This window comes from Sphaerodactylus townsendi, linkage group LG02 (assembly GCF_021028975.2).
Source record: "Sphaerodactylus townsendi isolate TG3544 linkage group LG02, MPM_Stown_v2.3, whole genome shotgun sequence".
Taxonomy (NCBI): domain Eukaryota; kingdom Metazoa; phylum Chordata; class Lepidosauria; order Squamata; family Sphaerodactylidae; genus Sphaerodactylus; species Sphaerodactylus townsendi.
The window spans coordinates 135678442-135694268 of NC_059426.1; the positions used below are offsets into that span (position 1 = coordinate 135678442).

Here is a 15827-nt window from a genome sequence, read left to right on the forward strand (position 1 = left end):
CTACATCAAATAGTAATTTAATTATGTGAAGTGTTGCTATTTTTAATAGAGAACTTTTTTTTAACATGAATTGCATACTCTAGCATGGTGATAGCTATAAAAATTACTTGACCATGTGGAACTCTGGCTCTGTATTTAAGGTCATATTGTTGGAAACATCGACCCATTCAGAAACCTCCCTCAGACTCTACAGGGTGTTCACAGTGTACAATATGTTTGGAACTGGTTGAACATTCACCGTCACACACCATTTTGACAACTTCATGCTGTAAGAATGCCTGGTTTCACAGAGACTGTTTGCAGGTAAGTCATTTTGTAGATTTTGTATTTGGCTTGGAATGCAATAATATCAGTGTTCCCTTTTCATTCTAAATAGGAACATGTTGTAAAATAATGGAGTAGAATAAAAACTTGGCAGCCAAATCTCTAATATTTGTCATTGAATCGAAGTAAAATGTCATGATAGAATGCCTTCAGTACTACAGTAGACAGCTCCATGATTTCACCGGTGCTCCATGCTTATGTTGGTCAGATTGCTATAATGTGCTTTACATGAGGCTCTCTCTAAAGACACTTTGGAAACTTCAAGTTGTCCAAAATTCAGGGCCATATTAAGAGCTGGAGGTAGGGTTTGTATTAGCTCTGTGCTGGAAAATTTACCTTGAAAGTCTGTTGGTTTCCAAGCACAATTCAAAGGGTTGGTGCTTGCCTGTAAAGAATCAGGAACATCTTGAGAAAAGGGTATCCATACTGTTCAACTCACTGTTTAAGATCCTCATGTCTGTGTCCCTGTCCCTAGAGGCAAGGCAGGTGATGACAAGGGATAGCTTTTACTCACTGGTATCACTACGGCTTGGCCACCTGAGGCCTACCAAACTGGCTACTTTCTCAGGCTTTTAAGCTGATTTTATTGGTGGTTGCTAATATGATCTTGTGTCTATCGTAAATTACATCAACAAAAAAAGAGGAACTTGTTCACTCATCTTGCGTACCTAGCCTGGAATCTGGGAACAGTGCATGCAGTATTTTGACCATATCATCAGTACTTGTCCCAGGAAATCAGAACGCATTAGCAGATGCATTAAGCAGGCTGGTTATGTGGCACACAAATGGTCCATGAATGACAGGGTCCTGACAAAAAATGTTTGCTCAGTGGGGAATCTTCATACCAGGTTCCTGTAAAGTGGCCACTTGGGCATGTTCTTCAGCTTTCAGACAATATATGCAATGGATTTCAGAACAAGGTGAGGTATAACATTTGGAAAATCTGTTTGTTACTAGTGAAGTTCACTTAGCACAGCTTCACCTGTCACTGCCTCAGTATTTTAAACTTGTTAATTTGTTCTATACTTATGCTGCACAGAGACCACAAAGAAGAAAAACAGGTTGCTTACCTGTAAAGATGTTCTTCAAGTAGTCATCTGTGTTGTTGGGAAGAACTGATGGGTGGGTGTGGCTCTGCCCACTAAGTGTGTGCATGATGACCAGCTGTTGTGGATAGAGAGGCTCTCTTCAAGTTTTATAGTTTTTATAGGTTCTGAGGCTCTGTGCATGCATGCTTGTGATCCTGTATGTGTGACTGCACAGATGACCAATTGAAAAACGTCAGTCACAAGGTAAATAGTCTGGTTTGGGTTTAAAAAAAATATTCAGTACAACAATGTTTTGTAATTGGCCATGGCTACTGACAATATGGACTGATGCTGAGTGGGAAGTTGCTTACCTAGAAAGTGTTTACAAGTTCAGCTGTAGTAGTTGTGCATATGGGTGAAATGATATAGCAGTCATTGTCTAGTTTTGCCTGCTTGATAACTGAAAAAATCATTACCATTGCTATAGCTATCTTTAAAGTGTGTGGTAATTCTTCTTCCTCTTTTGTAAATAACTACATTAAACATCATTGTCTCTCTGTTTTAAACCAGCGTCAAGCTCTGAGTGCAGGAGTGTTTTTCTTAAGGTGCCCAGTATGCAACAATAAAGAGAAATTTCAGAACGAAATGTTGAGAATGGGTATCTATATTCCTGAAAAGTAAGTACTTCTCAAAATAATAACATTCTGAAATGTCAGAATATTGTCTGAAATGGATGCATTTGTCTGAAATGGATGCATTTTTAGGTTTTTTACCCACTGGCTTTTATTTATATAAATCTTCTATAATATTAAGGCATGGTGAAAATAGCTTGCTAAGTTCTGTCAGTTAAGCACTGCACAAATATTTACGGAAGTTCAGTTGATGAGGGATGAAGATGCAGAGCTCAGTAGGATGAACCAGGGTTGATTCCACCCATTAAAATAAAAACAAAATGTAAATGCGTCCTAAAACTAAAGAAGATAGATTTAAATCTTTGCAAACTTAAGGCTGGCATTTTCTCTTGATAGATAATTATTTAAACAGTAAGAATAGGCAGGCAAGGAGAGCTATAACTATGTCTGGTTTGCACAGATGTAGTATGAAATCTTGGCCAGCAAATGAAATCTTCCTTTGGAGTGGAGCAAGTCGACATTCACATGGTGGGCTTTTGTTAGCCATGGTTACAAAAGTAACTGTCCATTTAGGTCATTAGCTAGAATTTCTGAACTGCAAACTGTCAAGAGCTGATTTTTCTATTCTTATGATACTGTTCAGATTATTTTAGGAACAGTGAGCAAATTAGAGGCCTAAAACATTCTAAAAAGTCTGAATATTTCTAGAGATGCCTCCTGGGAACTGGAAGAGAATGCATACCACGACCTTCTTCAGTGTTACCAGCATTGTGATATCAGAAGGTGCATATGTAAAAATGGAAGAGACTACAGTAAGCCTGACAGGTATTAATAGATGTAGTTCTTGTAGTTCTTGAATGTTTAATATACTTGTAACCCAGTACTATATGGATTCTACTGTTCTGCAGTGATTATTTTATCTATTTATACCTTGCCTTATACTAGCATCTCTAGGCAACTTAAAAACCACAATAAAAACATCAGCAATAAAATATAACAGCATAGGAGACCAGACTGAGCCTCAGGGAACTTCACAAAAGCATCCTTGTACTAGGACTGCAAGTGTAAGTCCCCCAGCGCTATCTTTGGGAACTGACCCCAAAGGTTGAAGGAGAACCACCGTAACACAGTGTTCCCCAACCCTAGTCCCTGGAACCGGTAAAGCAAAATATCAAAAGCTGCTGAGAGATCAAGGAGAATCAACAGGGTATTCCCCCTGTCTCTCTCCTGAGAAAGGTAATCTGTCAGAGTGACTAAGGCTGTTTCTGTGCCATAACCATACCTGAAACCCAATTGACATGGGTCCAGAAAACCCACTTCTTCCCAGTAAGCCTGCAGTTGAGCCACCATCTCCAGGATCTTGTCCAACTTTTCCTGTAACAAACTCCAGGTTGAGTGCATGCCCAGCTGAGCATGTTGAGCAGGGAAAAAACTGAAACATCCCCATGGTGGCCATGGAATCCCAAGCTAGACCAACAGAGGCATCCTTGGGATGTGGATTGAAATCCTTCAGAACCACTGTATTGGGAGCCTCTAACACCACCTCTGTGACTGTCTCACCCAACTCAGGCAGGGAGGCAGTGGGGTGAGCAGCAGTCCCAACTTGTCTCTCTGACCAAGCACCAAGATCAAACTCACTACACCAGCCACCAGGTGTGAGGGTTGTCTGGTGAAGGTGATGGAATCTCTATAGACAACAGCCAACTCTCCAACCCCATCAGCCTAGACTGGTGCTGCACACAGTAACCCAGGGGGCAGAGCTAAGTGCCAGGCCCTACAGCTCAACCACCCAGGTCTTTGTGATGCACACTAGGTCAGTTCCCTCATCCAGGATCAAGTCCCAGATGAAGACAGATTTATTTTGTACCAACCTGGCATTCACAAGCAGCAGCACCAAGCCAGAGGCCTGAACAACATGTACCTCTGCTCTCGCAAGTTTGGGGGGCAGAGTAGGAGTGTTAGCATACAAACATCTCTGCAACCTATCTCTCTGCACCCTAACACCATAGCTCATCAGCATTGGAATACGGCTCCCAAACCCCACCGTCCTCCCCATCTAGGCACATGCCCCCTCAATCAGTTTCTTCCTGACCTCAGATACTAAGCTCCCAAGATTAGACACCATCTCAAGCTATGGTGGCTGGCAGTTGGACCGTGCCCTGCATCTCCCACTTGCAGGAAGGATGCTTGCGAACTGCTCTTCCACCTCCCACTCAGGATTACAGTCCACCAGACAGTTCAGTTGTATACTAAGTCAGTGCTTCAGTAGTGTAGTTGTCCTCTGTTTCTTTTTTCTGTTTGTTACAAGGACAGGCAGCAGTGATGCACCCTTTCATGATGCCTGGATCCAGTTTCAGCTGAAACCATTCCTCCATTGAGCTAGCTGTTAGGAGAAAAGGCAGCAGTCATCCATCCGGCCACCCTGTCTAGACCCAAATCTTGCTGCAACCACTCCCTCATGCATCTTTTTGTACAGCACTTTAATTGGTTTTTGTAGCATTAAGTGCTGTAGCTCTAGAGAGCAGCATTAAGTGCTGTAAAGAACAGCAGTGGCATAGTGGTTAAGAGCAGGTGAACTGTAATCTGGAGGAACCGCTCTGCTGCTTGAGCTGTGGAGGCTTATCTGGGTGACTTTGGGCTAGTCACAGTTCTCTGAGCTCTTCAGCCCACCCACCTCACAGGGTATTTGTTGTGGGGGCGGGGAGAGGGAAAGGAGATTGTCAGCCCTGTTGAGTTACAGGAGAGAAGGGGGGGTATGAATCCCACTCTTCTTCTAAATGTTAATTTTTGGCTAAAAACTAGATAAAACTTAACAAGATAAAATGTTAGACCTGTGTTGCTGGAAAAAAATAGCTTATACTGGATACACTAATTTGAATTTTCCTGCATGAATTCTGCTTTTAAGATGCTGATTATGAAAGCTTCTGTTTAAAATATGAAAGTCATGTGGAACCACCATGTTACCAAGCTTCCATCCCTACCATTCATTTTACCATACCAAAAAATGTATATGGCAACTAGAAATTGGCAAACTCCCCCTTTTTTCTTTTTGCCATCAAGTCTCAGCTGACTTATGACGATGGCCTTGTTGATCTTTCAAGGCAGTAGAGATTCATAGGTGGTTTGCCGTTGCCTGCCTCTGTGTAGCAACTTCCTTAATGGAACTCCCTCAAGTACCAGCCAGGCTTGATCCTGCTTCGTTTCTGAGATCTGACAAGAATGGATTAGCCCGAACTGGCCGGGTCAGGGCCAGCTTCTATTAATAAGCTTCAGTTTATGCTTAATTTTTGTCAGTTTTCCCTGCGCACGCACACTTCATGGAAAAAAATTCCTGTAAAAAGAGTGTAGACTGTTGTGTACTAACGTCTAATTCTGTGCAGTTAGAGATATGTTCAGTTTATTTTACTTTGATTAACTGTCATAATTTCAATTTTTTTTCTTTCAGTAAATGGGAAATAAAACGTTGTCAGTGTTGTGGTTCCAGTGGAACCCATTTGGCATGTTCTTCATTAACACGGGAGCAAAACTGGGAATGCATGGAATGTAGAAGCATCCTTGCTTCATCAGAGGGTATGAAATATTTAATTTATTGTCCCCTATCCTTGGATTAATTGAAATATTTTAAAAGGTCGCGGGAAAAATAACACGAGGCTTTCATTTCATTATACAGGTAACTGCCAGAAGTGGCGAAAACGTTCCTTGACTGTCTCAGAAAAAACAGACATTGGAGACAGTTTGCTTGAAGAACCGTCACCCAAATGCCCAAGGCAGTCTCCTGGGTCTCACCTTGGCTTCCTAGTCAGGCATGCTATTTTCCTTCTCTTGCAACTGTTAGAAAACATAAGCAAACAATACTTGGGTTTCTAGAAATGAAAATGTTTGAAACTTGTTGGATCATCCAGTAACTGTAGCCAGTCAAGTCTGCTTAATAAATTTGAACCTTCTCAGCTAGATCTAGAGTCTACTTTCGGCTGTATTTCCAGTTGTTTGGAACAAACGGAAAGATTTGGAAAGCTTGCATCCACCATTCTTTCCAACAGAAATTCAAGATAGTGCTTTTTCAAAGTGTTTCTAAGGCATCAAGGTATTTTGTTGTTAGCTGGACTGTCTTTCAAAATTGTGTCTGGATTTTCTAAACTGTGTCTGTGTTCTTGTGTTTGCTGCAGTTGTGAAGGATGAATATTTTTTAAAATGTATTTGGTTGTTTGCCACCTTGAATAAAAGAGTGTTGAGAGAAATCTTGTAATAAATATAAATCTAATGGCTGCATGGTGAACTTTGTGCACATTATTGTGTAAAGCATCTCCATATGCCCTGCAAGCTGTTCCCAAACTTGGGAAAATCAGAAGCAGCAAGAAGTACACTGTAAAAGAAAAGTAGAACTTTGCTGAGAATAGAAAATTATCCTTGGATTGTGGTGTATTAATATATTAGTGTAAGAAAGCAAAACATATTTGCATGTATTAATAGATTTCAGTTACATAAGTTCACATTTTTAGGAGTTTATTATCCGTCATTTGATTACCCAGAAAGCTCTTCCGGAGGGTGAGTTCTTCCATCTCCATCATTACACCCCTGCATTTTTGGATGCATGCCCAAAAAGAGACTAGCCAAAATGATACCTCTGGGTGTTACTGGATTTCTGACACCTGATGTCATCCTTTGGGCCACTGCCACCTCCTCCATTAGCCTGCCTTGTCCTGTTGGGAGACAGTTCTGCTGGAGCACTCGCAAGCAATTGACTTGCTTGTATGCCTGCTGTGTAGGATAGCTCTATAGATCAGAGTGGGAGTGTCCCACGAAGCATGGTTGGGTTTAGCCTTTGTCAATTCCTCTGGATAGTGCAGGAGGGAGCAAAAGACTACAGTATTCAGCCCATTTGATTTAATCAGCAACCCTCATTATGTGTGAATGTCCAATGGCGCACAAAACCTTTGCTATTGTAATTACATTTTTCATCATATCCCAGAATATTGAGAAGGGTAGGTTGCTGTATTCTCAAACCTTTAATTGGTTCTAAAAATTGAGAAGAATTTAGCCTATAATTACAAAACTTGCACTATTATAAAAGTCAATAGTTAAATGCAATTACCGCTTCCAAAATCATAAAGGTCTTCAGCATTCTGAAAATTGGCCTTCATAACTACCCTTCTTCATCGAGTTTAGTAAATGTTGTTAATGTTACTGTTCACATCTTATATCCAAGAGTATATTTGAATACCTAACTTTTTTCTCAGTCTTTTTAGTACCATTTTAGCAGGAGTTAAAAGAATTAAGAATTGTATTTTTAGAAGTATTTGGGGCATTCTCTGGGTAAAAAAAAGCTTTAAAATTTGATCCTTCATAACCTAGTATACAGAGGAAGCGCTTGCTTTTATGCCCCACTTTTCTCTACATTTAAGGAGTCTTGAAGTGACTTACAATTGCCTTCCCTCCCCATTACAGTCACCTTGCGAGGTAGGTGGGACTGAGAGAATTCTAAGAGAACTGTGACTAGACCAAGGTTACCCAGCAGGTTTCTTGTGTAGGACTGGGGATGTAAAGCACTCTTTACACCACTCTTAACAGTCACACCATACTGGCTAGTATATACTGTATTTCCCTTAGCTTTTTCCAGATTATTTTTACTGAACGCAGCTGAAACATGCCTTAAGAAATTACTACTGCAATTAATTGATTTTTAAAAAATACATTATAAATTTTGCTTTAGTCTTCAAGAAAGGAATGGGGATGAATATTTTTTTAAAAGAGCTGTGTTTTCTAAGCAATATCATAGAAACGTAGTTCAGTATTAATACAATTAATTTTGGAGGTCCTCTTCCATTCTATGTACGATGAAACACAGGAGCAAAACAAAAATAATAGTGCTAAGATTACTAGATTCAGAAGAGGTGAGCGAGTAATGGTGAGAACCGGCCAGTAACTAAGATCAAGCGGGCTGATCTACAAAAGAATGCATGTGTGTAATCTCCATTAACGTTGTATGAGGTCCATATACACCAATAGGATTATATATTTAGCTGTTATTTATAGTATCTAACATTTGAATGGAAGTGTTTCATGGCATTGTCTGTTGGAGAGAAGATCAGTCCTGTTTGATGAGATCAGTGTTGCCATGCTGGCAGGGGCTGATGGGAATTGTAGTCCATGGACATCTGGAGAGCCGCAGGTTGCAGACCCCTGGTCTAGGACAACATCTTTTTTCACCCAGCAGCCAACTCTGGAAGTCCAACAACAGGGCATAGAAACAAAGGCTTTCCTGTGATGTTGTCTCTGAGCACTAATATTCAGAGGCTTGCTGCCTCTCAATGTGTAGGTTCATTTTAATCACTACGGTTGATAGCCCATAATGGACCTATCCTCCATGGATCTGTCAAATCCCTTTTTAAGACCTTTTGCTGTTGGCCATCACTTTATCCCCACAGTAATTCTGTAGTTTAATCAGTTGTAGAGTGGGGCAGTATTTTCATCCTGAATCTGTTGCCAATGGACTTCACTGCATGCTCCCAAGTTCTAGTGTTTTGGAACAGTGGGAAGGCCCTTTGTCTCTTTATTCTTTCTACTCCATGCCCAAATTTATAAACCTCTATCATTCCCATCCTTGGTCATCTCTTTTCTAGACTGAAAAGTTCCATACTCCTCAGCCTTGACTTCTAGGAAAGGTGCGCCAACCTCTTGGTTGCCTTTTTAGATGCTTTCTCCAACTCATCAGTATCCTTGTTGAGATAGGCAACCAGGCCATTATGCATAATTCCAGTTGATGAATCTATTTTAATCCATGGGTCTATAGATACATGATTTTGGCTGCTTTGTTTTTAACTTTTTTTGTAATGATCCCCATCATACATTTTGCCTTTCACCAGAGGGTCAACTCTTTAATCGACCTGTTTGCTGTAACAGCAGAATCATTCTGCCTCAGCCAGTGCAGACTCTGATCAGCATAGATTTCAACGTAGGATTTTGGATCACTTCATAAAGTAAATTCCTTGTCATATTTCCCATCCAATTTGGAGGATTTCTCATGGAGGTCTTCACAATCAACCTTGGGTTTTGTCATTCTAAACAATTTTATCTCATCTGCAAATTGACCACTTCATTGCTAACCCTCAATTCTAAATAATTTAAGTAGCATAGGCCCAGTGGTGATCTTTGTGGAACCCCTCTAACCACAGCCCTCCATTACTCGAACTGTCCATTTATTCATATCCTCTATTTCCTATTTAATCAGTTTTTACTCCAAAAAAGGACATGCTAGGTTTACATGGGAGTTCTTGAGGTACCTTGCCAAAAACCTTTTAGAGTCACAGTAGATAATGTCTGAGATCACCCTCATGTATCTACAATACCAAAAGTATGGTGAGGGAGGACTTCTCTCTGTAGTAGTCATGTTGATTTTTCCATAAGTTTTGTTCATCTATTTGCTTAATAATGCTCTCTTTAACAGGTTCTGTGAGTTTATCTGGGACAGATGTTAGGCTAACCGGATTTTAATTCCTGGAACCCCTCTTTAAAATTTGGTGTATTATTTGCTGCTTTCTAGTCCTCATGCACAATGACCAATTTTAGCAAAAAGTATACATACTGGCTAGTAGAACAACAGTTTCATACTGAAGTTCCTTAAGAACCATAAGTTTCTGGGAACTTTCTGATTTCAGTCTAAAAAGTACCCCTTGCTGTAGGAGAAAGACTTTTGGAACTGATGAATTAAAGTCTGTACATGTATGTTTGCAATTATGTTTTTTGTTGTTGAAAAATAATCCCTATAGTATTATCTTCAGTTTGAAATTATGCAGTTTTTATATAGAAATGTCTCAATATTTTCCATTCAGATCTCCAAAGAAGATGTGCAACAGTGGTTTGACTCCACTGGATCTTCCCTCTTCCAACAGACTGATGTCCCCAACTTCTTTGATCAGTCCTTCAGTGAGGAATCTGTCACTAAGGAAAATGTAAGTAAATATCGAGTAGTCAGTGAAAGATTATATTTTTTTTTGATGAGTGATTGGGTTTAATGGGGGAAATGGTAGGATCCGAACAACTGCTTGAGCTTGCATTAGCTCAGTGTATTTTTTTGCTTTGAACACTTGGCCATATATTTTATCTCCTACTGCTTTTAAATATATTCACCCTCAGATCTAAAGCAACTTTTTCATTCTGCAAGAGGGGAAAGGAGCAGCATTGGATTCACACCTTAATTTCTTTATTCTTTGGATCCCTACTCATAGTTTTTATGATGATGTACTTTTGTCTGATTTTTAATATCTCATGGCACTAAATATTTTTGACAGACCATAGACAAAATATCCATCAGCATTTGGGGGCAGGGATAACTATATGGTTTTCAAGTTACTGTACTTACTAAGAGGCTGAATAGATAAACTTCAGGTTTGTCTTAACAAGAGATATAGAATTTTCACTGAGTTGATGACTACATCTTGAACACAGATTTTTTCAAACATTCAAGTATCCACAGGGTACACAGTTATGAGTATTCAAATTCAGAATTCTTACTTCATGTGTTCAAAGTAGTTGTTGCACTACTCAAATAACTAAATTTATATTATTTTAGGCAACTTGGAATGCAAAAAAATGAAGCTTGCAATCTTCTAAGGGAATTGAGATCACAGATTAATACCAAACCACTCACGTTAAATATCAATAAGCAAAATATTTGGGATAGCACCATAAAGTGTTTTCGAAAGCGAAGCTTCAATCCTGCCAATACTATCGAAGTAAATTACATAAACTGCGAAGGTAAAGTAGAGATGAATATCTGCCATTCACCAAAGGAAGATTTTTTCCAGTCACTGATGCTTCACCTTCAGAACTCATCACTCTTTGAAGGTGGTTCTTCAAAGAACTTATCTTTCGATTCTCAAGGTAACGTGCTCTTTAAAATTTGAAAAATATATTTAAAACAAAAATAATAGGACAGTACAGATTTCATTAGCTTTCTTCAGAGGGTACTGCAAGACAGTTATTTGTCAGAGCATTTCATAGATCCCCCATCCAGGGGTAAACAAACTGTATAACAATAAGCCATTGAATATCATGTTCATGAATACTAAGCTGAAACATTCATTAAATGTATTACCTTATTGCCTTTGTCCATTGGCTATGAATACAACTCCAATATGTACAAGAATGTTGGTAAAAACATTGCATTGGCCTGATCTTTGTAACCGTACCTGTTTTGCATTATTTATGTACAGTGTTGAGAATAAGTTTGTCCTCCTTGTTAGTAATGAGGTGAAAGCACCAGGTGGAAGGGGAAGGGTTGTTGTTGTTTTGGTTGAGTTGTGTTTAAAACCTATCTGGATACATATGCCACTGGTTATGGAGCCCATCTAGGATCTGCTATTGTTTAGGGAGCCTGTCTGGAATACTGCTTGTGGAGCAGTAATCCTCTCCATTTTAATGTAATGTAACCATCTGTTCTGGGAACTGATGCGAGTTCTTTACACTACTTCTTCAAGTTGGTAGTTAAAAACAAGTCATGTTTCTGGGGTGCTCGGTGTTTAAAGAAAATGTTGTTTATTAAGCACTGGTAAATGTTTGCTGAGATCCCTATACCCAAGTTTTTATACCTACTGAAGAAGAAGAAGAGTTTGGATTTATATCCCCCCTTTCTCTCCTGCAGGAGACTCAAAGGGGCTTACAATCTCCTTGCCCTTCCCCCCTCACAACAAACACCCTGTGAGGTGGGTGGGGCTGAGAGAGCTCCGAAAAGCTGAATATTAATTGGTTTTTATCTCAAGCTGCTGCCAGGAATTCTCTGGTTTTAGGAACAAATTTGCCAGGAAAAGAGGAGTGGGTGGGACAGAGCTCCAGTAGGGGTGTGCATTTGGTAAAGCCAGACCAGAAAAACAAAACAGGGTTAAGCTGCAACCCGCAGTCTGAAAAAGCTGGGAAAATGACCTTTTTCAGAATCCCTAACTACAGCAGTAGAAAGAGTAGAAAACCCTGTTCAAAGAGGAAAAACCCACTTTGATAGGCACATTAATGGATGGCGGCACCCTCTTTACCAAACTTGGGGTTCTTCTAAGGAGAGTCGCCAGCAGCTATACTAAAAATTTGGTACCTCTAACCCCCTCCATTCCCGCCAAGAGTCCTGGAAAGATTTTCCCTAGGTTACAATGGAGCTGATTTTTTTTTCAGATTCCCCCCCATACACACACACAAAACCCCTATATTGGTATGGGAATTCAGGAATTTTCAGGAATCCCCCCTCCCTCCCAAAAAAATTGTCTTCAGTATACTTGGATCCAAATTTTCCTGATTTTTTCTTTTGCACACCCCTAAGTCCTCCAGTGCAAAATTGAACTTGAAGAGGCTAGCTTCTTTAATAATACATTGCTATAAGATCTGGTCACAACTCACAGAGCTTTAAGACAAGGATTGCCAAGTTACTCTTTAGTAATAGCTGCTTCAGGGCTACTAGTATGTTTGAGTCCCTGTTGCAGTTGGTCAGTACAATAGTTCTTTTTATGTACTTTGTACTTTCAGCTCTTAAAGATGACTTGTACTACGAGGCTGGAAGAATGATTGCTGTTTCCCTGGTTCATGGAGGCCCATCTCTTAGTTTCTTCTCCAAAACCTTGTTTAATTGTCTTGTTTATGGCATAGAGAATGTGAAACCAACAGTGGAAGATGTTGCTGATGTGGATGTTTTGCAGGCAATAATGAAGGTAAGCTGTTGTTCACCTGTATAGCGCTATAGAGATGAGTTAAGTGTTAGCCTTGTGATTAACATCTTTGTTTAGAAGGAAAGTTCAGTGGTTGAAGTTGTTGATTTTCCATTCAAAAATATAGTGACAATAACAGTGGGTAAAGATCTATAGGTCAGCCAAAGAGGACCATGTATAACATGAGTGAAAGCTAAAAAATAACATGAGCTTATACATCTCTTAGTTTGAAATGGATGTGCTGATTCATTCAATAAATTAACTAGTTAATATTTTATTTTTTACTATTAGATAAAATCTGCAAAGAATGCAAATGATTTGGAGTCAGCAATAAGTGATCATAATGGATATCTCCGCACTATTGGATGTTTGAAACATATAACAGCTTTGTGCGATAAGGATATGTTGGTGAATGAAATAGTGGATTACCATGTCATCAAGAGAACACTTGCCCCTTTTGAAAGGTGTGTTTACACATAGAATTCAAGTTGCTATATTTAAATAATAAAAAACATCTTTTTCAATTTGTAGTCTAGAACAGTTTTACCACTTTTCATTGACATTTATATAACTATCTGCATGTATTATCTCAAGATTTGTATAATCTGTCCCATGTTTTATGAATTTGTTGTTCTGTTACTTGCTTTCCCCTTTTTTAATTTATTAATAAACTATGTATAAAATATATAGTTACAACCCATAAGTTAAACAATATATCACAAGTTAACTCAGAAGATCTGAGAGATAGCGAAACTGTTTTGAAAAAATATGAGGTTGAATAAGCCCTTAAATGTAACCTCAGCTGAGATCATGTTAACTGTCCAGAAGAGGAGGCCCAAAAGAAGGGTTTTGCAACTCTGTTGTTCTAAAAATACTTTCTGATAGGTTCTGCTGCTTTGTGAAATAATTGATTCATAGCAGAAATTGATATCTGACCCAGAAGGAATGTTCTTCCTTGATTCCTTAATTCATGAAAACAGTAATGCAAGCAAAATGCAAATAAAAGAGTGAGTTCTAGCTTCACTAGAGATGTTAAAGTGGTATTTATTTATAATGCAAAAAAAAGAGTAATCTGATAGTCTCAGGAAGAATTGTTTTACTTATTTCAAAAATTCACAGGGCTGTTTGTGTTTTCTGTTTGTGTCTTGTCTCTCCCCCTCCCCTTTCCAGATTTAGACAAGGTCTGAGAACTCTTGGTGTTTGGGAAAAAATGCAGATGAATCCTGATGCATTCTGTAGCATATTGTGTCACAAACCTGAGAAACTGTCAGCAAAACTTCTTAGTGACCTCTTTACAATCCATTGTTTACTAAGCACACACAAAGCCAGAAGTCTTGAATTCTGGATGGGTTATTTACAAGAGACAGAAGGTAAGGGACTTTAAAGGGTAATTCTCCTAGATCAAGCAGTAATTCTTCCAGTTCAGGTGATCTTGGGGGCATGTACATATATTGGAATTTTATTTAAAGTGATTTGGAATCTTTGTAAACACTATGTACAGCTATTAAACACTTTCTGACTTTTTTGGACTAGATGGTGAATCAGCAGTAACTCTGGAAGACATATTGATGTTTGCAACTGGCACCGGCAGTATTCCAGCCATTGGGTTTGAACCTGAGCCCACAGTGAAATTCACAAATGTGAACTACCCTGTTGGAAACAGACATCTAAACTGTTTAGAGCTTCCAGTAACAAGGTCTTATGAGAAGTTCAAAAGAATCCTAGATTTCACCATCAGAAGTATTGTGAGATTAGAAACGAAGTCTGTGCAGTGGATGCTAAAAATTGAATGATGGAACGACGCGAGATAATTGCCAGCTGCTTCTGGATAACTTGCACTTATCCATACTCACAAGTTTACCACTTAACTATGGAAATGGACTGATTTCATTCTTTGCATTTTGAACTTGGTTTCAAAGTGATGAGCAAACAAAGCTTTTAAAACACTGAATCGTATTTTGTTTTTTGAAAAACCCTTGGAAACCTCATTCTCAGTTGGCTATTTTTTAACAAACCAGCAAATGATCACTTCGTAAAGTAATGATCTGAACCCGTAAAGCTGGCTTGTACTGTGTCAGAACACGTGAAGCTGGCTCGTACTGTATCAGCCTACCAAAGTCAGTATTGTCTACTCTGACTAACAGCAGTTCTCCCGGTTTGAAGCAGAGATCTTCTACATAATCTGATCCGGGATATGCGAGGAATTGAACCTGGGACCTTTTGCCAGGCAAAGCAGATGTTCTACCAGAGCTTGTCATCTGCTGCAATAAGGATTTTCCATTTGTATTACAAACAATTGGAAACCAAAACTTCTAACAAGTATATTCAGGAATCCCTCTGTAGTTTAATTTGCAAACCTTAATGTATGGAACATCACTTTTTTGTGACATTGAATTGCTGATGGGGTATGCTTACATTTTTCCAAGTGAAAAGCCATTGTTTTTCTAATAATTTGTTTTATGTGGAAGCTAAACACATTACCTCATTTTATATGTTTTGTGAAGTATTTTCAAAAGGAACGACAGACATTATAATGTAGCTATGGTGTATTATACCATCTATGGATTTCCGTTCTACAGTCTTTCCAAAGCTTTTCCTTTTGATATACTAATGGTAATGCGTTGAAATAGATTAGAAGAATGTATTGTCATATAAAGAATTTAAGTTCAGAAAATGTACAATATCAGACATTTCCAGGTGCCAGTTCACCTGTGCATTACGTATATTAAACACATTCCGTTTTATCAGTAATTGGAAAAATATCCTACTTCCAGTAAATATAGACTAAGGTTCAGAACTTTTAGCATTATGTTTGCCCCTGTCAGTATATATAGAAATATATAGTTTAAACGTTCCTTATATACTCAAAACTGATTTGAAAATTTGTGCACTTCAGATTTCATTAAAATTATGTTTATCTAAGAGAATAATTTATCTGCATTTGTAGATATGCCTTATACAATGTTAAACTTCAGCCTGGTATAACCTGTTTTAGTTGTATCTAGATAATATGTTGCATCCAGCAATCCATCAGTAGAATGTGCTAGTGGGTGGATTTCTTTGTCACGCTGTGTTTCTCCAGCAGTACTTTCAGACCCTGTGAAAAGTGATTCCTAGGGTTGCAGAACCCAAGTGAACTAAGGTGAGAGAAGAGGGCA

General features: G+C 38.8%; 1 protein-coding gene across 3 annotated transcripts in view; it reads left to right on the forward strand.

Annotated features, from left to right (window-relative positions):
- The window catches only part of G2E3 (G2/M-phase specific E3 ubiquitin protein ligase), a 29295-nt gene extending 13704 nt beyond the window's left edge, over nucleotides 1-15591 (forward strand). For all 3 annotated transcript variants that reach the window (XM_048485470.1, XM_048485471.1, XM_048485468.1), the window contains 11 exons: nucleotides 141-303; nucleotides 1923-2029; nucleotides 2693-2809; nucleotides 5430-5554; nucleotides 5655-5787; nucleotides 9814-9933; nucleotides 10554-10864; nucleotides 12491-12672; nucleotides 12961-13133; nucleotides 13840-14039; nucleotides 14203-15591. In XM_048485470.1, coding sequence (XP_048341427.1) covers nucleotides 141-303; nucleotides 1923-2029; nucleotides 2693-2809; nucleotides 5430-5554; nucleotides 5655-5787; nucleotides 9814-9933; nucleotides 10554-10864; nucleotides 12491-12672; nucleotides 12961-13133; nucleotides 13840-14039; nucleotides 14203-14462 — 1891 coding nt within the window. In that variant the 3' untranslated portion in view covers nucleotides 14463-15591. The remainder of the gene's footprint in view (nucleotides 1-140; nucleotides 304-1922; nucleotides 2030-2692; nucleotides 2810-5429; nucleotides 5555-5654; nucleotides 5788-9813; nucleotides 9934-10553; nucleotides 10865-12490; nucleotides 12673-12960; nucleotides 13134-13839; nucleotides 14040-14202) is intronic.
- The last annotated feature ends 236 nt before the right edge of the window (nucleotides 15592-15827 follow it).